This window comes from Salvelinus alpinus, chromosome 23, assembly GCF_045679555.1.
Source record: "Salvelinus alpinus chromosome 23, SLU_Salpinus.1, whole genome shotgun sequence".
NCBI lineage: Eukaryota > Metazoa > Chordata > Actinopteri > Salmoniformes > Salmonidae > Salvelinus > Salvelinus alpinus.
In genome coordinates, this window is record NC_092108.1 from 17207157 (window position 1) to 17234355 (window position 27199).

General features: G+C 44.4%; 1 protein-coding gene across 4 annotated transcripts in view; it reads right to left on the bottom strand.

Annotated features, from left to right (window-relative positions):
- Positions 1 to 27199, bottom strand: part of LOC139550370 (ephrin type-A receptor 3-like) — a 196223-nt gene that overhangs the window by 92836 nt on the left and 76188 nt on the right. For all 4 annotated transcript variants that reach the window (XR_011670014.1, XM_071361234.1, XM_071361233.1 and 1 more), the window contains exon 6: positions 4068 to 4223. Coding sequence is in view for 3 of the 4 variants with exons in the window: in XM_071361234.1 (XP_071217335.1) it covers positions 4068 to 4223 (156 nt within the window). In the remaining variant the exon portion in view is untranslated. The remainder of the gene's footprint in view (positions 1 to 4067; positions 4224 to 27199) is intronic.

The window sequence follows — 27199 nt, forward strand, 5'->3', positions numbered from 1 at the left end:
TATGTGACCTGATTCAGGAAGCTAGGCGTATGTCGCAAGTCACAACTTCACAGGAGAGCCGTTTGAAGGTAAAAAATATTTTGAACGTGAACTTTCATGTGCCTTAATAACAAACTTGTACGCCATCTGTAAATGCAAATAAAATGGTTAAATTACCAGCCTTCTTGGTTAAGCCACAACAATAGGAAGCAACCTTCCCGCTGGCCATGATTGGCTGAGATAGTGAATGGGCTGGAAATGCAGAGAGCGGAATTCGGATTGGTCTGCCATATAGAAGGCTTCTGTCTATTTGAGCTGGTCAGTCTGTGTTGGTAATCCTGTTGAACACAGCTTTTAAATGTGTAGTGGAGCTGCATACAGTGGGGCAAAAAAGTATTTAGTCAGCCACCAATTGTGCAAGTTCTCCCACTTAAAAAGATGAGAGAGGCCTGTAATTTTCATCATAGGTACACTTCAACTATGACTGACAAAATGAAGAAAAGAAATCCAGAAAATCACATTGTAGGATTTTTAATGAATTTATTTGCAAATTATGGTGGAAAATAAGTATTTGGTCAATAACAAAAGTTTATCTCAATACTTTGTTATATACCCTTTGTTGGCAATGACAGAGGTCAAACGTTTTCTGTAAGTCTTCACAAGGTTTTCACACACTGTTTCTGGTATTTTGGCCCATTCCTCCATGCAGATCTCCTCTAGAGCAGTGATGTTTTGGGGCTGTTGCTGGGCAACACGGACTTTCAACTCCCTCCAAAGATTTTCTATGGGGTTGAGATCTGGAGACTGGCTAGGCCACTCCAGGACCTTGAAATGCTTCTTACGAAGCCACTCCTTCGTTGCCCGGGCGGTGTGTTTGGGATCATTGTCATGCTGAAAGACCCAGCCACGTTTCATCTTCAATGCCCTTGCTGATGGAAGGAGGTTTTCACTCAAAATCTCACTCCAAACACTGTAAGTGTTGCTCTCCACTTTCTGGAGGATCGAGTTTTGAAATCAGTTGAATTAGAGTTTGATAGCTAAAGAGATGGAGAAAACACCTGTCTCCGGATTACATCTTCAAACTAAGAGCAACCGTGGTATGTCATTCCTGACAGGGAGACACGTCCATAATGCATGATAATGCATACAGGTAAGATAGTCCAGCTAGCTACATTTTCAGATATTACATGTTTCTAATTTTGACAGAAAGTGGTTTCATTTCAAGCTAAAGTGTACTGCTAGCTAGCTAGCTAACGTTAGCTGGCTGTCTCCCTACCTGACTTTATTATGTGTTTCCCAGAGCCCTTTGCTTTTCTAGTTATAGCCTAATGTTAGCTAGGTAACATTGAACCTGGTTGGTTAGCTCCCAGCACTGTGTCATTGTTGGCACTTTGTTCATGGTTGTTTAACTAGCTAACATTCACTGGCTAGCTCGTTAGCTAATGTTATGTGACATGTGTACAACACCCGTTGAACATGGCTGGTGTCAGTAAACGTCTGCAAGCGTAATGTAAAAGTGTAATGTAATTGTTGCCAGCAGAGCTGGTTAGGCTGTTTTCATGATATCCAGAGGCAAACAAATCATCAGCCAGAGCGTGCACTCCGAGAGTGAAATGAGATGGGTGGGGCTAAATTTTAAGAGGGTGTGAACGATGCTGAATGGTTGTTGACAAAGAGGAGCCCTTCACAAGATACCAAAACATTCAAAGGTGATTTTTTCAAAAGTGAGTTTACAAGTGATTAACTTTCAAAGCAGAATTACTTTCCCATCAAATCAAATCAAATCACATTGTATTTGTCACATACACATGGTTAGCAGATGTTAATGCGAGTGTAGCGAAATGCTTGTGCTTCTAGTTCCGACCATGCAGTCATATCTAACAAGTAATCTAACAATTTCACAACAACTACCTTATACACACAAGTGTAAAGGAATGAATAAGAATATGTACATAAAAATATATGGATGAGCGATGGCCGAACGGCATAGGCAAGATGCAGTAGATGGTATAGAGTACAGTATATAGATATGAGATGAGTAATGTAGGGTATGTAAACATTGTATAAAGTGGCATTGTTTAAAGTGGCTAGTGATACATTTATTACATCCAGTTTTTTATTATTAAAGTGGCTAGAGATTTGTGTCAGTATGTTGGCAGCAGCCACTCAATGTTAGTGATGGCTGTGTAACAGTCTGATGGCCTTGAGATAGAAGCTGTTTTTCAGTCTCTCGGTCCCAGCTTTGATGCACCTGTACTGACATCACAGGCAGTGGCTCGGGTGGTTGTTGTCCCTGATGATCTTTTTGGCCTTCCTGTGACATCGGGTGGTGTAGGTGTCCTAGAGGGCAGATAGTTTGCCCCCGGTGATGCGTTGTGCAGACCTCACTACCATCTGGAGAGCCTTACGGTTGTGGGAGGAGCAGTTGCCGTACCAGGTGGTAATACAGCCCGACAGGATGCTCTCGATTGTGCATCTGCAAAAGTTTGTGAGTGTTTTTGGTGACAAGCCAAACTTTTTCAGCCTCCTGTGGTTGAAGAGGCGTTGCTGCACCTTCTTCACCACTCTGTCGGTGTGGGTGGACCATTTCAGTTTGTCCGTGATGTGTACACCGAGGAACTTAAAACTTTCCACCTTCTCCACTACTGTCCCGTCGATATAGATATGGGGCCGCCCCCTCTGCTGTTTCCTGAAGTCCATGATCATCTCCTTTGTTTTGTTGACATTGAGTGTCAGGTAATTTTCCTGACACCACACTCTGAGGGCCCCAGTGTTGAGGATCAGCGGGGTGGAGATGTTGTTTCCTACCCTCACCACCTTGGGGCGGCCCGTCAGGAAGTCCAGGACCCAGTTGCACAGGGCGAGGTCGAGACCCAGGGTCTCGAGCTTAATGACGAGTTTGGAGGGTACTATGGTGTTAAATGCTGAGCTGTAGTCGATGAACAGCATTCTTACATAGGTTTTCCTCTTGTCCAGATGGGTTAGGGCAGTGTGCAGTGTGATTGTGATTGGGTCGTCTGTGGACCGATTGGGGCGGTAAGCAAATTGGAGTGGGTCTAGGGTGTCAGATAGGGTGGAGGTGATATGGTCCTTGACTAGTCTCTCAAAGCACTTCATGATGACGGAAGTGAGCTTTCTTGGGAACAGGAACCATGGTGGCCCTCTTGAAGCATGTGGGAACAGCAGACTGGGATAAGGATTGATTAATATGTCCGTAAACACACCACCAGCCAGCTGGTCTGCGCATGCTCTGAGAACACGGCAAGGGATGCCGTCTGGGCCGGCAGCCTTGCGAGGGTTAACACGTTTAAATATTTTACTCACGTTGGCTGCAGTGAAGGAGAGCCCGCAGGTTTTGCTAGCGGGCCGTGTCGGTGGCATTGTATTGTCCTCAAAGCGAGCAAAGAAGTTGTTTAGTTTGTCTGGAAGCAAGACATCGTGGTCCGCGACGGAGCTGGTTTTATTTTTGTAGTCCGTGATTCACTGTAGACCCTGCCACATACCTCTCGTGTCTGAGCCGTTGAATTGCGACTCTACTTTGTCTCTATACTGACGCTTAGTTTGTTTGATTGCCTTGCGGAGGGAATAGCTACACTGTTTGTATTCGGTCATGTTTCCGGTCACCTTGCCCTGATTAAAAGCAGTGGTTTACGCTTTCAGTTTTGCGCAAATGCTGCCATCAATCCACGGTTTCTGGTTGGGGAAGGTTTTAATAGACGCTGCGGGTACAACATCACGGATGCACTTGCTAATAAACTCGCTCACCGAATCAGCGTATTCATCAATGTAATTGTCCGACGCTATGCAGTGTATAATATACCATTTTGTAGCTCTGAGTCTCTACTTTTATCCAATGTAAAAAACACAATTTTACATTTTGCTACATAATACTGAATTCAGGTGGTGAGTCAGATATGTATATAAAGAGCTCTCTGTGAATGAATACTTTGACAAAAGGCACTATGTCAAAGAAGATGAAATGACAATGGACTCAACTGATGTTTTGTGGAAATGCTTGTCTACAAGTGTGTCAAGATGAGTGTGCATGTGTGTTCTTGCGTTTGTGCGTGTGTGTGTGTGTTACTCACGTGTGCAAGCCATGGAGCGTGGGTCCGTCTCTGTGCGGTGGAAGCCTTTCTCACACACACACTCGGAGGCTCTCTCCAGGTGGGAGGAGCTATGTGGCGGGCATTTTGTGCAGTAGGCGTCGGTCGCCGAGGCCTTGTAGGAGCCTGGTCTGCACGCTGGAGAGAGGAAAACAAGAAAACACAGGCTTAGAAAGCTGCCACTCACATGGTCTACAAGGTAAGACAGAGGAGAAAACTGGAAAACACAAGGTTACAAATAAGACAAAGATCCATTGATTTCTATATTTCTATTTTTCTATGGGGTCTACAACCTGAAGTGTGTAAAAAAGGGTTACAAATGTAACACTACTGAAGGTGCTGTAACACTACTGAAGGTGCTGTAACACTACTGAAGGTGCTGTAACACTACTGAAGGTGCTGTAACACTACTGAAGGTGCTGTAACACTACTGAAGGTGCTGTAACACTACTGAAGGTGCTGTAACACTACTGAAGGTGCTGTAACACTACTGAAGGTGCTGTAACACTACTGAAGGTGCTGTAACACTACTGACGGTGCTGTAACACTACTGACGGTGCTGTAGCACTACTGACGGTGCTGTAACACTACTGACGGTGCTGTAACACTACTGACGGTGCTGTAGCACTACTGAAGGTGCTGTAACACTACTGAAGGTGCTGTAACACTACTGAAGGTGCTGTAACACTACTGAAGGTGATGTAACACTACTGAAGGTGCTGTAACACTACTGACGGTGATGTAACACTACTGAAGGTGCTGTAACACTACTGAAGGTGCTGTAACACTACTGAAGGTGCAGTAACACTACTGAAGGTGCAGTAACACTACTGAAGGTGCTGTAACACTACTGAAGGTGCTGTAACACTACTGAAGGTGCTGTAACACTACTGAAGATGCAGTAACACTACTGAAGGTGCTGTAACACTACTGAAGGTGCTGTAACACTACTGAAGGTGCAGTAACACTACTGAAGGTGCTGTAACACTACTGAAGGTGCTGTAACACTACTGAAGGTGCTGTAACACTACTGAAGGTGCAGTAACACTACTGAAGGTGCTGTAACACTACTGAAGGTGCAGTAACACTACTGAAGGTGCTGTAACACTACTGAAGGTGCTGTAACACTACTGAAGGTGCTGTAACACTACTGAAGGTGCTGTAACGCTACTGAAGATGCTGTAACACTACTGAAGGTGCAGTAACACTACTGAAGGTGCAGTAACACTACTGAAGGTGCTGTAACACTACTGAAGATGCAGTAACACTACTGAAGGTGCTGTAACACTACTGAAGGTGCTGTAACACTACTGAAGGTGCAGTAACACTACTGAAGGTGCTGTAACACTACTGAAGGTGCTGTAACGCTACTGAAGATGCTGTAACACTTTGGATAAAATTGTCTGCTAAATGGTACATACAGTGCATTCGGAAAGTATTCAGACCCCTTGACTTTTTCCACATTTTGTTACGTTACAGCCTTATTCTACAATGGATTAAATACATGTTTTTCTCATCAATCTACACACAATACCCATAATGACTAAGCGAAAACAGGCTTTTAGAAATGTTTGCAAATGTATTAAAAATAAAAACTGAAATACCTTTTTTACATAAGTATTCAGACCCTTTTCTATGAGACTCGAAATTGAGCTCCGGTGCATCCTGTTTCCATTGATCATCCTTGAGATATTTCTACAACTTGATTGGAATCCACCTGTGGTAAATGCAATTGATTGGACATGATTTGGAAAGGTACACATCTGTTTTTATAAGGTCCTAGGTGCTCTGACAGTGCATGTCAGAGCAAAAACAAAGCCATGAGGTTGAAATAATTATCTGTACAGCTCCAAGACAGGATTGTGTCAAGGCACAATCAGAGTGACCCGATGGTCACTCTGACAGAGCTCCAGAGTTCCTTCGGGAAGGTTCCCCTTCCCGAAGGACAACCATCTCTGCAGCACTCCACGAATCAGGCCTTTATGGTAGAGTGGCCAGACGGAAGCCCCTCCTAAGGAAAAGGCACATGACAGCCAGTTTGGAGTTTGCCAAAAGGCACCTAAAGGACTCTCAGACCATGAGAAACAAGATTCTCTGGTCTGATGAAAACAAGTTTGAACTCCTTGGCCTGAATGCCAAGCGTCACATCTGGAGGAAACCTGGCACCACCCCTACAGTGAAGCATGGTTGTGGCAGCATCATGCTGTGGGGATATTTTTCAGCGGCAGGGACTGGGAGACTAGTCAGGATTGAGGGAAAGATGAACTAAGCAAAGTATAGAGGTCCTTGATGAAAACCTGCTCCAGAGAACTCAGGACTTCAGACTGGGGCGAAAGCTCACCTCCCAACAGGACAATGACCCTAAGCACATAGCCAAGACAACGCAGGAGTGGCTTCGGGATAAGTCTCTGAATGTCCTTGAGTGGCCCAGCCAGAGCATGGACTTGAACTCAATCAAACATCTCTGGAGAGACCTGAAAATGTCAGTGACGAACAGGAGAAACTCCCCAAAAACAGGTGTGCCAAGCTCGTAGCATCATACCCAAGAAGACTCGAGGCTGAAATCGCTGTCAAAGGTGTTTAATATTTCAGTTATATTTATTTTTATAAATTTGCAAAAATGTCTAAAAACCTGTTTTTGCTTTGTCATTACGTGGTATTGTATGTAGAATGATGAGTGCAAAAAAACGATTTAATCCATTTTAGAATAAGGCTGTAATGTAACAAAATGTGGAAAAAGTCAAGGGGTCTGAATACTTTCCGAATGGGGTGATTATTCTTCTCTGAAGAGAACATGTCCTATCCACAGTCTGGAGATTGAGGGTGTTGGAAACGCAATTCCATAGATGCTTTGTGTGTGTCTGCAGATGGATCAATGCCATGATGGATTCCTTTGGGTTCTGATTGCATGTGACGAGCGTGTGTGTGTGTTGAGTGTGTGTTGATTGCGTGTGTCAGTGCTGAAGGTCATGGATTTAATCAAGCAACGAGTCGTTCGCCTCGGCACTGCCGTAAATTACCTTCCCCACACACACACACACACACACACACACACACACACACACACACACACACACACACACACACACACACACACACACACACACACACACACACACACACACACACACACACACACACACACACACACACACACAGACAATCACCGAGTGAGCTGCAGCTCAGGGAATAGTAGGAACTGAGCTACCGATGCCTCTCAATGCAAACAAAAAGAAGGCACATTCACATCAAATGTGACCAAGTAGTATCCATTCATTCACTCAAACACACCAAGAGACTGCAACATAACTAACCTCACCTAAAAGACACATTACCTAGCAGAACAACATTAACAGGAGAGAGAATAAGAGAGAGAGCAGGGGGGGGAAAACTGAAGAAGTGAGAGAGGGGAGAAAAATAGAGATATGAGAGGAGAACGGACCTGTGTCGGAACTAAAACGTTGAGAAAAGGCCTAAAGAGACCACTCATTGTTTACATGTCCCTTCTACTCTCTTTTATTAAATCACCAATGTTCATTCATTTAGTCTCTTCTACTCTCTCTTATTAAATCACTAATGTTCATTAATTTAGTCTCTTCTACTCTCTCTTATTAAATCACTAATGTTCATTAATTTAGTCTCTTCTTCTCTCTCTTATTAAATCACTAATGTTCATTCATTTAGTCTCTCTGTCTTATCCAGCTGAATTTTGGCCATATTTAGGAAAATAATGAATCATAGGGGAGCTAAGTCCACTTGCACAGTCCCATATGGACCTTAGCACTGCCTGTGTGTACAAGTGTGTCTTTTTCCGTCAGAGAAGACGGGAGCACAGAAGGGACCGTGGCCCAATCTTCTCTGGCAAATAAAAAGCCCACACACACACAAACTCACACACACGTCAGTGCAGAGTAGAGTGGTTTTAGTCTACACAGCCTCAGTGGTACGGCAAGGCGGTTTTGATCAGGCAGCTGTAAGGACGCCAGGCCTGGCACGAGGCCCCCTGTCTGTCTCTGTCTGTCTATCTATCTGTCTGTCAGCTTTGAGGTCCTTTGTGTCCCTGTTCCAGAACCAGAACACTCCGGAAGAAAAACGTCCCAGGAGAAAAGCTGCTTTTCCATGCCGGTCCGCAGCCTAGCCAACAGATGACAGGACACACACACACACACACACACACACACACACACACACACACACACACACACACACACACACACACACACACACACACACACACACACACACACACACACACACACACACACACACACCAAGTTATATGAGCCAAGATCTAACAGGGAAGACAGAGGAAGGAGAGAAAAGGGCCCTAGAGAGTTCTCTCTCTGGCACACACATTCATACAGTACCTTGCAAAAGTATTCACCCCCCTTAGCATTTTTCCTATTTTGTTGCATTACAACCTGTAATTTAAATTGATTTTTATTTGGATTTCATGTAATGGACATTCACAAAATAGTCCAAATTGGTGAAGTGAAATGAATAAAATGACTTAAAAACGGTTAAAAAAGATTTAACTGAAAAGTGGTGCGTGCATATGTATTCACCCCCTTGGCTATAAAGCCCCTAAATAAGATCTGGTGCAACCAATTACCTTCAGAAGTCACATAATTAGTTAAATAAAGTCCACCTGTGTGCAATCTAAATGTCACATGATCTCAGTATATATACACCTGTTCTGAAAGGCCCTAGAGTCTGCAACACCACTAAGCAAGGGGCACCATCAAGCAAGCAGCCCGATGAAGACCAAGGAGCTCTCCAAACAGGTCAGGGACAGAGTTGTGGAGAAGTACAGATCAGGGTTGGGTTTAAAAACATATCTGAAACATTGAACATCCCACGGAGCACTATTAAATCCATTACTAAAAAATGAAAAGAATATGGCACCACAACAAACCTGCCAAGAGAGGGCCACCCGCCAAAACTCTCGGACCAGGCAAGGAGGGCATTACAGTTTTTTACAATCACTTTGGCACTACTTTCAGAACCTTGATGTCATTTCTCAAAACTCTAGACACAAAACTCACAACCAATGATCAAAATGCAAATTTTTCAAAACTCCAACACTTTTTCCAATTGCTTGGATACAATACACGTAAAGCTAAGATCATTTGTTCATTGAAGTAAAATCACCTGTTCAAAATGACACAACTTAACATCAAAGTATTACCATATCAAAATGCAATTCACACATTACATCTGAAATGACTGTCTATTCATTTCATTACAATGATCTAACTATCAATTGATACAACGGCTCAAAATGATAAGTAACTGTAGCATTATTCTTAATGCACAGTTTTATGGAAACTGACAAACAATATTCCATGTTTAGATCATGAAAGTTTCAGGATAATGAGATCCATTGACACCAATTACCGTGGAACATGAATCAATTGGACTACATTATCTATGGATGTAATATTCCATCATTCTTTATCAGACACTGTTTCTATGGTCCCATGTACCACTTTTCCAGACCATGTTTTCAGATTTGACAATACTGTACACTCACCGGCCACTTTATAGGTACACCTATAAGGACCCCCTTTTTCCTCCACTATAGCCTGAATTATTCACGGTGTTGTATGTTAAGAGATTACCTTCTGCACACCACTGTTTTAAACAGCTTTTATTTGAGCATTTGTAGCCTTTCTGTTAGCTTGAATGAGTCTGGACATTCTCCTCTGACCTCTCTCATTAGCAAGGTGTTTTTGCCCACAGAACTGCCACTCACTGAATGTGTTTTGTTAAAACCTTTTGTCAATAGGGGGAGCTGTTAGCACTATTTTTTTTTTTACATTTCCAAATTAAACTGCCTCGTACTCAATTCTTGCTTGTACAATATGCATATTATTATTACTATTGGATAGAAAACAATCTCTAGTTTCTAAAACCGTTTGAATTATGTCTGTGGGTGGAACAGATCTCATTCTACAGCACTTTTCCTGCCAGGGAGTGAGATTTCAGAAATCTTGGCCTCTGTTCCCAGGTCAGTTTATAAGTCCCTGTGAATGCCGTGGGGCTACAAACACTGCCTACGCCTTCCTCTAGATGTCAGTAAGTGGTGACAATTTGAATGGGGTCGATTGCGCAATCTGGGACTTTATATAAGCCCAAATTGCGGAAGTACCTTTCTTTTCTGCCCTGCGCTTGACGCACGATGGACGTCGGACTGGCCTCCTTCCAAGCTTTGGTTTAGCAAGTTCTATATCCCCGGTCATGTTTTTATTCGTTATAGGTGTTAAAGACATCATAAGGTAGTTCATTTAAACCGACTTATAGCAGTTTATAGCAGTTTATTGCGATTTTCTGGCATTTCTTTGTGACGCACTTTCAAGAGTTGGACACTTTTCCGGTACATGCCGAACGTTAGTGGCCATTTCGACAGGACAAGAGGACATCTTTCGACCAAAAGACGATTGTTCTGGACAACGGACACCTTTCCCAAGATTCTGATGCGAGTTCATCTAAAAGTAAGACAGGAGTGTTACAGGAGTGTCATCTGAAGAATTCTGAGAAGGTTAGTGAAAAAATTAATATATTTTGGTGGTGATAACGTTATCGCTCTTTTTGCCTTGAATCAATGCTGGGGTAATGTTTGCACATGTGGTGTGCTAATATAACGATATATTGTGTTTTCGCTGTAAAACACTTAGAAAATCTGAAATATTGTCTGGATTCACAAGATCTGTGTCTTTCAATTGCTGTACGCTGTGTATTTTTAATAAATGTTTTATGATGAGTAATTAGGTAATACACGTTGCTCTCTGTAGTTATTCTAGTCGAGTTGTGATGGTGGCTGCAATGGTAAAGTATGATTTATACCTGAAATATGCACATTTTTCTAACCAAACATATGCTATACAATAAATATGTTATCAGACTGTCATCTGATTAAGTTTTTCTTGGTTAGTGGCTATTTATTTCTTTATTTGGTCGAATTGGTGATAGCTACTGATGGAGTGAAAAAATGGTGGAGTAAGAAAAATGGTGTCTTTTGCTAACGTGGTTAGCTAATAGATTTACATATTGTGTCTTCCCTGTAAAACATTTTAAAAATCTAGATAGATTCACAAGAAGTGTATCTTCATCTGGTGTCTTGGACTTGTGATTTAATGATATTTAGATGCTAGTATTTACTTGTGACGCTATGCTAGGCTATGCTAGTCAGCTTTTTTACTGGTGGGGGGTGCTCCCGGATCCGGGTTTGGGAGGAACTAGAAGTTAATCGCACCATTCTCTGTAAACTCTAGAGACTGTAGTGCCTAAAAATCCCAGGAAGGCAGCTGTTTCTGAGATGCTGGAATCACCATGTGTGGCATCAACAATCATACCACGGTCAAAGTTGCTTAGATTACGCATCTTGCCCATTCTAATGTTTGGTCGAACAACATCTACAGCTCTCTACTCTACATACTCTATATATTGAGTTGCAGGCAGCCACATGATTCGCTGTTCGATTGTAACCTTCCTTGATGAGCTAAGTCAGGTCTGTAGAGCTGATGGCATGACCTATGTCATTGTGTGGGATAATGTCAGGTTCCACCATGCTCAAATGGTGCAAGCATGGTTTCAGGCCCATCCACAATTTACCACCCTGTACCACCCCCATACTCTCCTTTCCTTAACCTGATTCAGGATTTTTTCTCCACGTGGAGGTGGAAGGTATATGACAGGCGCCCTCACGAACAAGCCGCCCTTCTCCAGGCCATGGATGACGCATGCAATGACATCACGGCAGACCAGTGTCAGGCCTGGATTCGTCCGAAGATTCTTCCCAAGATGTTTGGCTAATGAAAGCATCCATTGTGATGTGGATGAGAACCTGTGGCCAAATCCACAAGACACGGTTGAGGGAAATATAGAAGTACAGTAATCAATCCTTTGTTTTGCTTTTTACAGTAAGCCAGGTGAGGAACACTGCAGTTGACCTTTACTGTAGCTGTTTTTTCTTTTTTGTAGCTAATAATTTTTGCTTTGATTCAAAGAAACCTATTTTGTGATTTTATTGTATTTCATCAATAAATTTCATATTTTGTTCAATGATTCCACTGGGTCTGTAGTATTCTCTCTACTAGTCCTTTTACAGTGATGTATTTACGTGTAGTAGCAAAATGAAACATGTATCACATATTTTGTATTACAATATTTAATGATTGTATGAAAAACTACACAGTGAAACTATCGGTATCTTGTGTGTGGGTGATCTAAATTAATGTTCCTATGGTATTTCATGATAAATGACTTATTTGAACCAATGATTCTGCAAGTGCAAAGTTTCTTTAAAGATATGAATGTAAAATACAATGTTTTGAACATTGGACAGCCTGTGTTACAAGTGATGACCGTTTTGAGTTTTTGTCTAGAGTTTTGAAAAATGACCACAAGGTTCTGAAATTAGTGCCAAAGTGATTGTTAAAAACAAATCAGAGAGGCAACAAAGATACCAAAAATAACCCTGAAGGAGCTGCAAAGCTCCACAGCGGAGACTGAAGTATCTGTCCTTAGGACCACTTTAAGCCGTACACTCCACAGAGCTAGGCTTTACGTAAAGAGTGGACAGAAAATAGCCATTGCTTAAAGAAATAAAAGCAAACACGTTTGGTGTTCACCAAAAGGCATGTGGGAGACTCCCCAAACATATGGAAGAAGGTACTCTGGCCAGATGAGACTAAAATGTAGCTTTTTGGCCATCAAGGAAAACGCTATGTCTGGCGCAAACCCAACACCTTTCATCCCCCAGAGACTATCATCCCCACAGTGACGCATGTTGGTGGCAACATCATGCTGTGGGGATGTTTTTCATCGACTGGGACACTGGTCAGAATTTAAGGAATGATGGATGGCGCTAAATACAGGGAAATTCCTGAGGGAAACCTGTTTCAGTCTTCCAGAGATTTGAGACTGGGACAGAGGTTCACCTTCCAGCAGGACAATGACCCTAAGCATACCGCAAGAGCAACACTCGAGTGTTTTAAGGGGAAACATTTAAATGTCTTGGAATGTTCTTGTCAAAGCCCAGACCTCAATCCAATTGAGACTCTGTGGTATGACTTAAAGATTGCTGTACACCAGCGGAACCCATCCAACTTGAAGGAGCTGGAGCAGTTTTGTCATGAAGAATGGGCAAAAATCCCAGTGGCTAGATGTGCCAAGCTTATAGAGACATAGCCCAAGAGACTTGCAGCTGTAAATACTGTAAAAGGTGGCTCTACAAAATATTGACTTTGGGGGGGAGAATAGTTTTGCACGCTCAAGTTATTTTTTTTGTCTTATTTCTTATTTGGTTGTGTAAATCAAATGATACAAACCCACCAAAAATGCATTTTAATTCCAGGTTGTAAGACAACAAAATAGGAAAAATGCCAAGGGGGTGAATACTTTCGCAATCCACTGTACACACACACACACTGTTAAAGTCCATTGAGGATTGTGCTAGTGGACTTACAGTAGCTCCCCTATGATTAATGATTTGCCTAAAATATGGCCAAGGTACAGGCCACTCACACCAGATACTGAGGATCTAACAGCAGAGACACACTCACACCAGATACTGAGGATCTAACAGCAGAGACACACTCACACCAGACACTGAGGATCTAACAGCAGATACACACTCAGACCAGATACTGAGGATCTCACAGCAGAGACACACTCACACCAGATACTGAGGATCTCACAGCAGAGACACACTCACACCAGATACTGAGGATCTCACAGCAGATACACACTCACACCAGATACTGAAGATCTAACAGCAGATACACACTCAGACCAGATACTGAGGATCTAACAGCAGAGACACACTCACACCAGACACTGAGGATCTAACAGCAGATACACACTCAGACCAGATACTGAGGATCTAACAGCAGAGACACACTCACACCAGATACTGAGGATCTAACAGCAGAGACACACTCAGACCAGATTCTGAGGATCTAACAGCAGAGACACACTCACACCAGACACTGAGGATCTAACAGCAGATACACACTCAGACCAGATACTGAGGATCTAACAGCAGAGACACACTCACACCAGATACTGAGGATCTAACAGCAGAGACACACTCAGACCAGATTCTGAGGATCTAACAGCAGAGACAAACATTTTCCTCTCCTAGAACTACTAACTTTCTGTTTGGGACTAGAAATGTGAGCCTATCGGTTTAGCTCCTTATGGTAAAAGTAGAAAGGTGGGTGAATTTCTATTGATGTGTGTGTGTGAATAGTGTGTACAGTACGATGCAAAAGAGGGGAGTCTTCTCAGATCAGATGTGTGTGTGTGTCTGATCCAGTCTGTATAAAAGGCTTGTCTTAGATCCAGTCTGTGTAAAAGGCTTGTCTTAGATCCAGTCTCTGTAAAAGGCTTGTCTTAGATCCAGTCTCTGTAAAAGGCTTGTCTTAGATCCAGTCTCTGTAAGAGGCTTGTCTCAGATCCAGTCTCTGTTAGAGTCTTGTCTCAGATCCAGCATCTGTTAGAGTCTTGTCTCAGACACAGCATCTGTTAGAGTCCAGTGTCCAGTGTAAAGGTCTATCTGGGCTAACCACATACCAGCCAGCCAGGGTTTTGACATCAGTCGAGCAATGCGTGCTTATGAACCGTGTTGAAAGTTGGTCATTTACAGATCAGAACTCGTAGCGTATCATTAAAAGGTTAATCTCATTCAAACTTACAACAGCCTTTAAACAGTCTGCCAATAAATGGCCTCGACTAGCTTCAGGTATTTTCTCTCAGTCTCTTACTTTCCTCCATTTTCTATCCTGTTTCTCTTCAATGTGAATGTTTTTTTTTTCATTGTGTGTGTGTGTGGCACTCCAGAAAGGGAAATTGCTTAAAAATCTCTCTGGCCCAGGCAGTTGAGCACCATGATCACCATGGCAACATGCTTTCAAGATAGAGCCCCTTCTCCGCCCCCCTCGAGTACCACGCTGCTCCCTCAGATTACTCGGATCATAGAGCAGTGTGTGTGTGTGTGTGTATGGACGTCACGTGTGTGTGTGTTAAACCCACGTGTGGGCTATACTGGCACTTGTTCAGGCTTACCCATTTAAAAATGTATACATCAAGCATCAGAGGAGAAATCTGACGAGATTGCATTAGACAGGTCTAAAAGTATGTGTGTGTGTGTGGGCGCCTGTGTATTGTGTGTGTGTGTGTGTGTGTGTGTGTGTGTGTGTGTGTGTGTGTGTGTGTGTGTGTGTGTGTGTGTGTGTGTGTGTGTGTGTGTGTGTGTGTGTGTGTGTGTGTGTGTGTGTGTGTGTGTGTGTGTGTGTGTGTGTGTGTGTGTGTGTGTGTGTGTGTGAGTGAGTGAGTGAAACAAGTCTTCCGAGGCTTAACATGCACTCAGGTTGTTGGATAAACAACTCTATGAGAACAGAAGGGTCAGTTTATTACGCAGTAGAGACACATAAATACACTGACTACCATGGTGACAAACCACAATACGTTGCACTACCACTACTACCACTACTGTTCTGTGTGTGTGTGTGTGTGTGTGTGTGTGTGTGTGTGTGTGTGTGTGTGTGTGTGTGTGTGTGTGTGTGTGTGTGTGTGTGTGTGTGTGTGTGTGTGTGTGTGTGTGTGTGTGTGTGTGTGTGTGTGTGTGTGTGTGTGTGTGTGTGTGTGCGTGCGTGTGTGTGTGTGTGTCTGTGTTTGTGTGGTAGTAGGTGTGGTTGAGATGTAAGTATATTTCATAATTCTTTCTGGTTGGAATAGAGTTAGTATGGTGAGTTACTCCAGCCCGAGTCTCTCTCTCTCCATCCTAATCTCTAGTCCTTAATCTGAGGAGTTAGGATGCTAATAACCAACCCACCATATCTAATCCTCCCAAATACACTCACCCCTCCTCCCTTAGCCCCTCGGCCCCTCTACCCTTCACCCTCTATCCCGCCTCAGGCTCAACGCAGCGGAACAGAACAAGTGTGTGTCTGTGTGGTCGTGAGAGAGAGAGACAGAAATAGAAAGAAGAATTTGAGACAGAAGATAGAGAGAAAAGGAAGGGGCAACATTGTGCGAGGAAAAATGTCATCCAGAGGGACCGCTAAAAATATACAATGATCCCTCAAATAGATTGTTATAATCTTTAGTTAGAGCTAAGGAGACAGGCGGACAAAACTAGCCTGACCTCTAATCCCTCACCCCTGACCTCCGAGGTCAAACTGGTGCCATGCTGTTACACACAGTTCCTCACACATTCTGACACGATTTGTACATGCAGACATGTAGACCTAGTTCTAGGATTCCATATTACACACAGTGTAGTAACACATGCAGAGTGACACAGTCTGTCAGATCAGAAGTACATGAAACACATGAGCACACTGCAAGCCCTGCTTGGATGTTCTCTCAGTCCCCTGGATGGTGTCCAATTACTGAGGGTGTTCGAGGGGACCAGACACACACACACACCACACAGCCTTCAGGGTGAATCTACGTGATTGTTATTCCAGTCTGACCTCCACCTGTGTGTATGTGTATGTGTGTGTCTCATTTCTCCTTGGACTGTCTGTCATATGTTGACCCTGACCTTCGCCAGAACTCCTGCACAAATATTGATTCTATTTCACACTGACAGGGGCACACACACACACACACACACACACACACACACACACACATATATATATATATATATATATACAGTGGGGAGAACAAGTATTTGATACACTGCCGTTTTGCAGGTTTTCCTACTTACAAAGCATGTAGAGGTCTGTAATTTTTATCATAGGTACACTTCAACTGTGAGAGACGGAATCTAAAACAAAAATCCAGAAAATCACATTGTATGATTTTTAAATAATTAATTTGCATTTTATTGCATGACATAAGTATTTGATCACCTACCAACCAGTAAGAATTCCGGCTCTCACAGACCTGTTAGTTTTTCTTTAAGAAGCCCTCCTGTTCTCCACTCATTACCTGTATTAACTGCACCTGTTTGAACTCGTTACCTGTATAAAAGACACCTGTCCACACACTCAATCAAACAGATTCCAACCTCTCCACAATGGCCAAGACCAGAAAGCTGTGTAAGGACATCAGGGATAAAATTGTAGACCTGCACAAGGCTGGGATGGGCTACAGGACAATAGGCAAGCAGCTTGGTGAGAAGGAAACAACTGTTGGCGCAATTATTAGAAAATGGAAGAAGTTCAAGATGACAGTCAATCACCCTCGGTCTGGGGCTCCATGCAAGATTTCACCTCGTGGGGCATCAATGATCATGAGGAAGGTGAGGGATCAGCCCAGAACTACACGGCAGGACCTGGTCAATGACCTGAAGAGAGCTGGGACCACAGTCTCAAAGAAAACCATTAGTAACACACTACGCCGTCATGGATTAAAATCCTGCAGCGCACGCAAGGTCCCCCTGCTTAAGCCAGTGCATGTCCAGGCCTGTCTGAAGTTTGCCAATGACCATCTGGATGATCCAGAGGAGGAATGGGAGAAGGTCATGTGGTCTGATGAGACAAAAATAGAGCTTTTTGGTCTAACTCCACTCGCCGTGTTTGGAGGAAGAAGAAGTATGAGTACAACCCCAAGAACACCATCCCAACCGTGAAGCATGGAGGTGGAAACATCATTCTTTGGGGATGCTTTTCTGCAAAGGGGACAGGACGACTGCACCGTATTGAGGGGAGGATGGATGGGGCCATGTATCGCGAGATCTTGGCCAACAACCTCCTTCCCTCAGTAAGAGCATTGAAGATGGGTCGTGGCTGGGTCTTCCAGCATGACAACGACACGAAGCACACAGCCATGGCAACTAAGGAGTGGCTCCGTAAGAAGCATCTCAAGGTCCTGGAGTGGCCTAGCCAGTCTCCAGACCTGAACCCAATAGAAAATCTTTGGAGGGAGCTGAAAGTCCGTATTGCCCAGCGACAGCCCCGAAACCTGAAGGATCTGGAGAAGATCTGTAGGGAGGAGTGGGCCAAAATCCCTGCTGCAGTGTGTGCAAACCTAGTCAAGAACTACAGGAAACGTATGATCTCTGTAATTGCAAACAAAGGTTTCTGTACCAAATATTAAGTTCTGCTTTTCTGATGTATCAAATACTTATGTCATGCAATAAAATGCAAATTAATTACTTAAAAATCATACAATGTGATTTTCTGGATTTTTGTTTTAGATTCCGTCTCTCATAGTTGAAGTGTACCTATGATAAAAATTACAGACCTCTACATGCTTTGTAAGTAGGAAAACCTGCAAAATCGGCAGTGTATCAAATACTTGTTCTCCCCACTGTATATATACACACACACTCCTTGGACATGAGAGAGAGAAAGAGAGACACACACACTCCCTCACTCAAACACACACACACACACACACACACACACACACACACACACACACACACACACACACACACACACACACACACACACACACACACACACACACACACACTTCCCGAGGCCGTCTCGTCGTTGTTGGTAATCAATTCTACCACTGTAGTGTCATCTCTCTCTCTCTCTCTCTCTCTCTCTCTCTCTCTCTCTCTCTCTCTCTCTCTCTCTCTCTCTCTCTCTCTCTCTCTCTCTCTGTCTCACACACACACACACACACACACACACACACACACACACACACACACACACACACACACACACACACACACACACACACACACACACACACACACACACACACACACACACACACACACTTCCCGAGAGGTAACCGTAGCTGATTACAGACTAATTTCACACATTCCTACAGAGATTATTATCTGCCAGTCTAAAAACAGAAAAAAATTGACACTGTTTGTGTGTATGTATGTGTGTATGTGTGTGAGTTAGAAAGAGACAGAGAGAATAAAGTCAGTCTTAGGCAAGTCAGTTAAGATCAAATTCTTATTTACAAGGACAGCCTACACTGACCAAACCCAGACGATGCTGGGCCAATTGTGCATCGCCATATGGGACTCCAAATCACGACCGGTTGTGATGCAGCCTGGAATCAAACTAGGGTCTGTAGTGACACCTCTAGCACTGAGATGCAGTGCCTTAGACCGCTGCGCCACTCAGGAGCCATGTCCTAAAGACGTCGGGAAATGCCTTCAAACCCGCCACTAGGTGCAACGGTGAGCGATATTTCTATCAAGTAGACTTGGGTTTTGCTGGGGCATTGTGGACGGGGATGGTGGATTGGCGTAAAAGCCAATGTATGCTTGATCATGAAATGCAGTCTGGAGGCTCTGTACGGAGGGTGTGACGCAATTGTAGTGCCTCCGGAGGCTTGTGCAGGCTAAATCAAGCTCTGTAGGGTGATGCCGTGCGCCTCACAAAGGGCTCCACATATAGCTCCACATTGACATGATTGGTTGACAACAGGTGGGGGCGGTGCATCCTGTATAAATGCAAACTCACTTCCTTGACAACTTCCTTGACAACAAACATGAAGAACTTTGACGAAAGGCTATCAGAACAAGTTCACAAATAAAAAACATGTTATGATACCTCGTGTAGGGATTTCAAAGACACTAAAATGACTTTGAACTCAATAGGGATAGATGCAATAAAGAGGTACATGGAATGCAGACCGTGGGGATGGAAGGACACTGGATAGGCAGACATTCAACAAATCTGAACTCACAAAGTGGATATTGTCAAATCAGTCATGATTCATGTTTTGTAACAGGCCCACAAAGTGGTAACTAAAATCTGATTTGGAGATATTTGGCTGTTTTCGTTGCATAACATTTAGAAGTTGTCCCTTTTCAGGTTTACAAAAAGTGACTGCTAAATGCTAACTCTCATTCGTATAAGCTGGTAGCATAGCTAGCATACAGAAATCGGTGGTGGTAGTCAAAAAACGTTTAACTCTGATGCAGTTGATTGATGAAGATGACATGAACATGTGTTGGGGTTGACATCCATCCATACAGGCATTATACTCAGATGTTTACATCAACATAGTGTGAAATACACTTATAACCAATATCCTAAATATAGGCACATTTTGCTGAGGGGCAATGGGGAGATTCAGAATGAAGATGCAGGTGGGAAAACGTTGCTGTCTTTTAACTTCATGCTATCTTGGCTGAGCTCCTATGTCAAGCACTGAGAAATGGACTCTAACATCTCAGAAGAGGTAAAGGTCTTGTCTTTTCGTTTAACCATTTGCTTGTAACGAGCTGGATGGCTTTAGAGATTAGTCCTGAATCAGTCTGAGTGGTGCGGTGCAGACTGAATCAGTCTGAGTGGTGCGGTGCAGACTGAATCAGTCTGAGTGGTGCGGTGCAGACTGAATCAGTCTGAGTGGTGCGGTGCAGACTGAATCACTCTGAGTGGTGGGGTGCAGACTGAATCAGTCTGAGTGGTGGGGTGCAGACTGAATCAGTCTGAGTGGTGCGGTGCAGACTGAATCAGTCTGAGTGGTGGGGTGCAAACTGAATCACTCTGAGTGGTGCGGTGCAGACTGAATCAGTCTGAGTGGTGGGGTGCAGACTGAATCACTCTGAGTGGTGCGGTGCAGACTGAATCACTCTGAGTGGTGGGGTGCAGACTGAATCACTCTGAGTGGTGTGGTGCAGACTGAATCAGTCTGAGTGGTGCGGTGCAGACTGAATCAGTCTGAGTGGTGTGGTGCAGACTGAATCAGTCTGAGTGGTGGGGTGCAGACTGAATCACTCTGAGTGGTGCGGTGCAGACTGAATCACTCTGAGTGGTGCGGTGCAGACTGAATCAGTCTGAGTGGTGGGGTGCAGACTGAATCACTCTGAGTGGTGCGGTGCAGACTGAATCACTCTGAGTGGTGCGGTGCAGACTGAATCACTCTGAGTGGTGGGGTGCAGACTGAATCACTCTGAGTGGTGGGGTGCAGACTGAATCACTCTGAGTGGTGCGGTGCAGACTGAATCACTCTGAGTGGTGGGGTGCAGACTGAATCACTCTGAGTGGTGTGGTGCAGACTGAATCAGTCTGAGTGGTGCGGTGCAGACTGAATCAGTCTGAGTGGTGTGGTGGAGACTGAATCAGTCTGAGTGGTGTGGTGCAGACTGAATCACTCTGAGTGGTGTGGTACATCCTGAATCACTCTGAGTGGTGAGGTGCAGACTGAATCACTCTGAGTGGTGGGGTGCAGACTGAATCACTCTGAGTGGTGCGGTGCAGACTGAATCCCTCTGAGTGGTGCGGTGCAGACTGAATCCCTCTGAGTGGTGCGGTGCAGACTGAATCAGTCTGAGTGGTGCGGTGCGGACTGAATCAGTCTGAGTGGTGTGGTGCAGACTGAATCAGTCTGAGTGGTGCGGTGCAGACTGAATCACTCTGAGTGGTGTGGTGCAGACTGAATCAGTCTGAGTGGTGCGGTGCAGACTGAATCAGTCTGAGTGGTGCGGTGCAGACTGAATCACTCTGAGTGGTGTGGTGCAGAACAATTTATTGGATGAGTGTGACAGCTCCCTGAAGCTCAAGAAGTATGAATGCTCTGACTACTGCGGACGCCGCATCACAGTAAATGCTGTACGGCCACTGCAGACATGGGATAGACCTTTAAACCGTGAGCTCCCGCTCCGATGGTCGCATATTTTAACCCTATCCCAAACCTTAACTCTTAACCATGCGGAATTGATGGCTACATTTAACCAAGCAACCCAGGGTGTGAAAAACTAATTTTCTATTTGACGTTTGGAGCAACTTCAACATTTGATGTTTGGAGAAACTGGACAAACATCTGAATCTGAAGGCAAATTGGTCAAACCGTTGTTGAATATTTTACAATGCTGGCACACACACATACATACACACTGAGCAAACGTGCCCTCATTGCCCGGTCTCGTGGCCGAGAGAGAGAGGTAGAGTGAAGGGTGAGTCTTCATCCCCCCCTCCTCTCCTCCTTCCCCTCTCCTACTCCATGTTATTTTCAGTTCATCACTCTCAATAATTCATTCTCTCAGGCGGAGGAAGAAAGTAGAGCCCTGTGCCTTTCTCAGCTACTGAGTCTGTCACTAGCCCCACCTCCAAGGACGAGAGGCATGACAGGATGAAGGAAAGAGAGGAAAAGAGAGACATTCTTCCTCTGTAATATGTACGTGTTGAAGTCGACTACCTGCCAGCGTGTCTAGCAGAGGGACTGTATCTGTCCATTCTTCCACTGAACTGATGGGGTGAAGAACAGTGTCTCTACTACGTCACAGTCTAAACCTGCTGTATGAGAAATCCTTTTCACATGTTGGTGTAAATGGTTATTTTATACATCCTGCACACACACTCTCTCTCTCTCTCAGTCAGCACCTGGCAACAAAACAGTGAGCTAAAGTGACTCATTCAAAGACACACACAACATATTGGCTGAACATAATACAGGTGAGTGTGCAGGCATCCATTCATTCTAAACTCCAGAATATGGACAAATCTGACACTGTGCTTGAGTAAAGTGTGCAACGGACAATATGGTCCCCATACACACCTCAGCAACCATTCCGACCCTGAAGGAAGTTAAGGGTTTTGCAAATAAAATTTGCCTCCTTTTTTTTAACAAAAAGTTCGGAACCTTGAGTGTGCCAGTTGGATTAGACAGAACACAGGAATTCTCAAGGAGAGGTTGTTATTTTCTTCGTGTCCTCCAAAGCATAGGCTACTGTAGCCCCTCCCCCCTCCAAAGCATAGGCTACTGTAGCCCCTCCCCCCTCCAAAGCATAGGCGACTGTAGCCCCTCCCCCCTCCAAAGCATAGGCTACTGTAGCCCCTCCCCCCTCCAAAGCATAGGCTACTGTAGCCCCTCCCCCCTCCAAAGCATAGGCTACTGTAGCCCCTCCCCCCTCCAAAGCATAGGCTACTGTAGCCCCTCCCCCCTCCAAAGCATAGGCTACTGTAGCCCCTCCCCCCTCCAAATCATGGGCTACTGTAGCCCCTCCCCCCTCCAAAGCATAGGCTACTGTAGCCCCTCCCCCCTCCAAAGCATAGGCTACTGTAGCCCCTCCCCCCTCCAAATCATGGGCTACTGTCCTGACGTCACAAGCATGATTCAGAAGACAGGGAGAGAGATTTGTAATAAGCCAAAGAAGATTCACTTTGTCAGCGCTAGTTAGTGATACTATAGGCCTAGTTATCACATTTCAAGTTGGATTTATTAACTTAAAAAAAGGCAAGATGTGTTTGTAATTCTGGTACCGCTTTGCAAACACAAGCTTGTTAGCTAGCTACGGAGAACATTCAAAGTTCCTCCATAGAATCCACTCTTCCGCGGTCAAATTCTGTGGATCTAATTCAGATAATGCACGTCATAACAAGATGCCCAGCACTTCAAGCCTCCTCCACAACCCTTAATAATTACACACCTGTGATAATCTGAAGTACCCTAAAAGGCCACTAGATGTCATGTGATGAAGGTTCTGCAAAATCCTTGAAAGTTACCAAAATGTTGGTAGTTTACTGGTAAACTTAGAAAGTTACCAGTAATATACCCTTACTTTGCAACCATAGCTTCAACACTCCTAATCAGCAGACCATTTCCCAGAGACCCTGAACACTAATAGACCACAGTGTACACACTCTTCTGTCTATAGCTGAGTGAGTCATTTTCTCTGCACCTAGAGCCATTATAGGGGAGACTGTAGGTCCTATTCAATCTAAAGTAACTGGGTCTCCAGGATAGAATAACACCAGTCCCCCTGGCCAGATGCACATCTGGAGCCCATCCACCTCTGGGCTGGAGAGTGTGTGTGTGTGTGTTTGTGTGTGTGAGGGGTGGAAGGTCAATCGCTCCCTTCCTGCTTCTCAGTTTCCTCTCCAGGAGACTCGTTGGCTGCCTGCACGCTCCCTCTGTTGCTCTGACGACCCAATCAGACACACACGTGCACGCAATCAGGCACACACACGTGCACACGCACACACATACTCACACACACCTTGCTCTCTCAACCTAAATCCTCTGACCCCTGAAGCAAACTGCATAATGTGTACTTGATAATAATAATAATAGTAATAGTAATAATACTGTGTTGCTGTGGAATGTGATGATTATTCCAGAAAGGTGAACTGTAGCATCTGTGTGTTTCTTAAAGGAACACAGAATGTGTCCAATTAACATCAAATATATTCCCTGGCTAGTTTCTCTCTCTCTCTCCCCCTCTTCCCTCATCTTCATCTTCCCTCCCTCTCTCTCTTCTCCCCTGTAGGGAATAGAGGTTCTATATTAGGATGTGAGGAGTTGTTACAGCGTTTACTATTCTCTCAGTGAAGTCCTTGGCCTGCTTTTCTCTACATAGTCTTTATACTAGGTTCTACCTCATCGGGGCTCAGCCTTTTTATATAGGAGAGACAGGGAAAAGAAGTAGAGGGAGAAGAGGAAGGGAGGATGGAGAGAGAGAGAGAGAGAGGGAGAGAACAAGGTTATAACACACACTGGCAAAAAGAAAAAGAAAGAGAGACTATTACACACACACACACACACACACACACACACACACACACACACACACACACACACACACACACACACACACACACACACACACACACACACATAGAGACACACACACAGAGAAACACACAGAGAAACAGACACACACACACACACAGAGAGAGAGACACACGCAGAGACACACACACAGAGAGAGACACACACACACGCACACACACACACACACACACACAGATACAGACAAACATCTGGGCCAGGGTAAAACATCGCTGCTGCTCAACACTTCACAGATCACAGCCTAATGCCTAAAGCCTCTAGCTCACTCACACACACACACACACACACACACACACACACACACACACACACACACACACACACACACACACACACACACACACACACACACACACACACACACACACACACACACACACACACACACACACACACACACACACACACACACACACAGGGAGGCACGCAGACACCAGTCTCAACGTCAACAGTGAAAAGGCAACACCGGGAGTTCCTCTGTCCAGTGTCTGTGTTCTTTTGCCCATCTTAATATTTTATTTTTATTGGCCAGTCTGAGATATGTTTTTTTCTTTGGAACTCTGCTTAGAAGGCCAGCATCCTGGAGTCGCCTCTTCACTGTTGACGTTGGTATTATTTAATGAAGCTCCCAGTTGAGGATTTCTGAGGCGTCTGTTTCTCAAACTACAAACTCTAATGTACTTGTCTTCTTGCTCAGTTGTGCACCGGGGACTCCCAATCCTCTTTCTATTCTGGTTAGGGCCAGTTTGCTCTGTTCTGTGAAGGGAGTAGTACACAGTGTTGTTTGAGATCTTCAGTTTCTTGGCAATTTCTCACATGGAATAGCCTTAATTTCTTAAAAGAAGAATAGACTCACGAGTTTCAGAAGAAATTGCTTTGTTTCTGGCCATTTTGAGCCTGTAATCGAACCCACAAATGCTGATGCTCCAGATACTCAACTAGTCTAAAGAAGTCCCGTTTTATTGCTTCTTTAATCAGCACAACCGTTTTCAGCTGTGCTAACATAATTGCAAAAGGGTTTTCTAATAATCAATTAGCCATTTAAAATGATAAACTTGGATTAGCTAACACAATGTGCCATTGGAACATAGGAGTGATGGTTGCTGATAATGGGCCTCTGTACACCTATGTTGATATTCCATTAAAAATCAGCCGTTTCCAGCTACAATAGTAATTTACAACATTAACAATGTCTACACTGTATTTCTGATCAATTTAATGTTCTTTTAATGGACAAAACATTTGCTTTTCTTTCAAAAACAAGGACATTTCTAAGTGACCCCAAACTTTTGAATGGTAGTGTACATGAAGGCAGGGTAAAGTGACTGGGCATCCGGATAGCTAATAATACGACAAAAATAGTAGCAGCAGAAAATTATGAGTGTAAGATATGTGTGAGTGTGCATGTGTGCGTGTGTATGTAAGTGTGTTTGTGTTGTGTCGGTCTTCCTGTGTGTTATATGTATGTGAGTGAATGTGTATATGGTGTGTATACTTTGGCAATTTTTTGGGCCTTCCTCCTGTAAAGTCTGATAGAGGTCCTGGATGTCAGGGAGCTCGGCCCCAGTGATGTACTAGGCTGTCGGCACCACCCTCTGTAGAGCTTTGCGGTCAAAGGCGGTGCATTTGCAATACCAATCGTTTTTCAGCCTCCTGAGGTGGAAGAGTCGCTGCCGTGCCCTCTTCATGACTGTGTGAGTGTGGACCATGTTAGGTCCTTAGTAATGTGGATGCCAAGGAACTTGAAGCTCTCGACCCGCTCCACAACAGCCCCGTCGATGTGGATGGGGTGTGTTCTCCCCTATTTCTCCTATAGTCCACAATCAGCTCCTTGGTCTTACTGACGTTGAGGAAGAGGTTTTTGTCCTGGAACCACTCTGCTAAGTCTCTGACCTCCTCCCTGTAGGCTGACTGATCACCGTCGGTGATTAGGCCTAACACCATCGTCATACACTGTCTTCAAACTTGATGATGGTGTTGGAGTCGTGCATGGCCACACAGTTGTGGGTGAACAGGGAGTACAGGAGGGGACTAAGCACACACCCCTGAGGGTCCCCCGTATTGAGGGTCCACCGTGTTGAGGGTCAGCGTGGCGGAGGGATTGTTGCCTACCCTCACCACCTGAGGCCGGCCCTTCAGGAAGTCCAAGATCCAGATGCAGAGGGAGAGGTTCAGTTTCAGGGTCCTTAGCTTGGTGATGAGCTTGGAGGGGACTATGGTGACTACGCTGAGCTGTAGTCTATGAACAGCATTCTCACATAGTTACTTCCCCTCTTTTCCAGGTGGTAGAGGGCAGTGTGAAGTGCAATTGAGATTGCATCATCTGTGGATCTGTTAGGGAAGCATGCAAATTGGAGTGGGTCCAGGATGTCTGGGTTGATGGTATTGATGTGTGTCATGACCAGCCTTTCAAAAGATTTTATAAAAACATATGTGAGTGCTACAGGGCGATAGTCATTTAGGCAGGTTACCTTGGAGCTCTTGGGAACAGGGACTATGTTGGTAAACTTGAAACAAGTTGAGATTACAGACTGGGACAAGGATAGATTGAAAACGTCTGTGAAGACACTTGCCAGCTGGTGATGCTTTGAGAACGTGCCAAAGTATTCCATCTTGTGATTGTTAACCAGTTTAAACATTTTGCTCACATTGGCCACGGA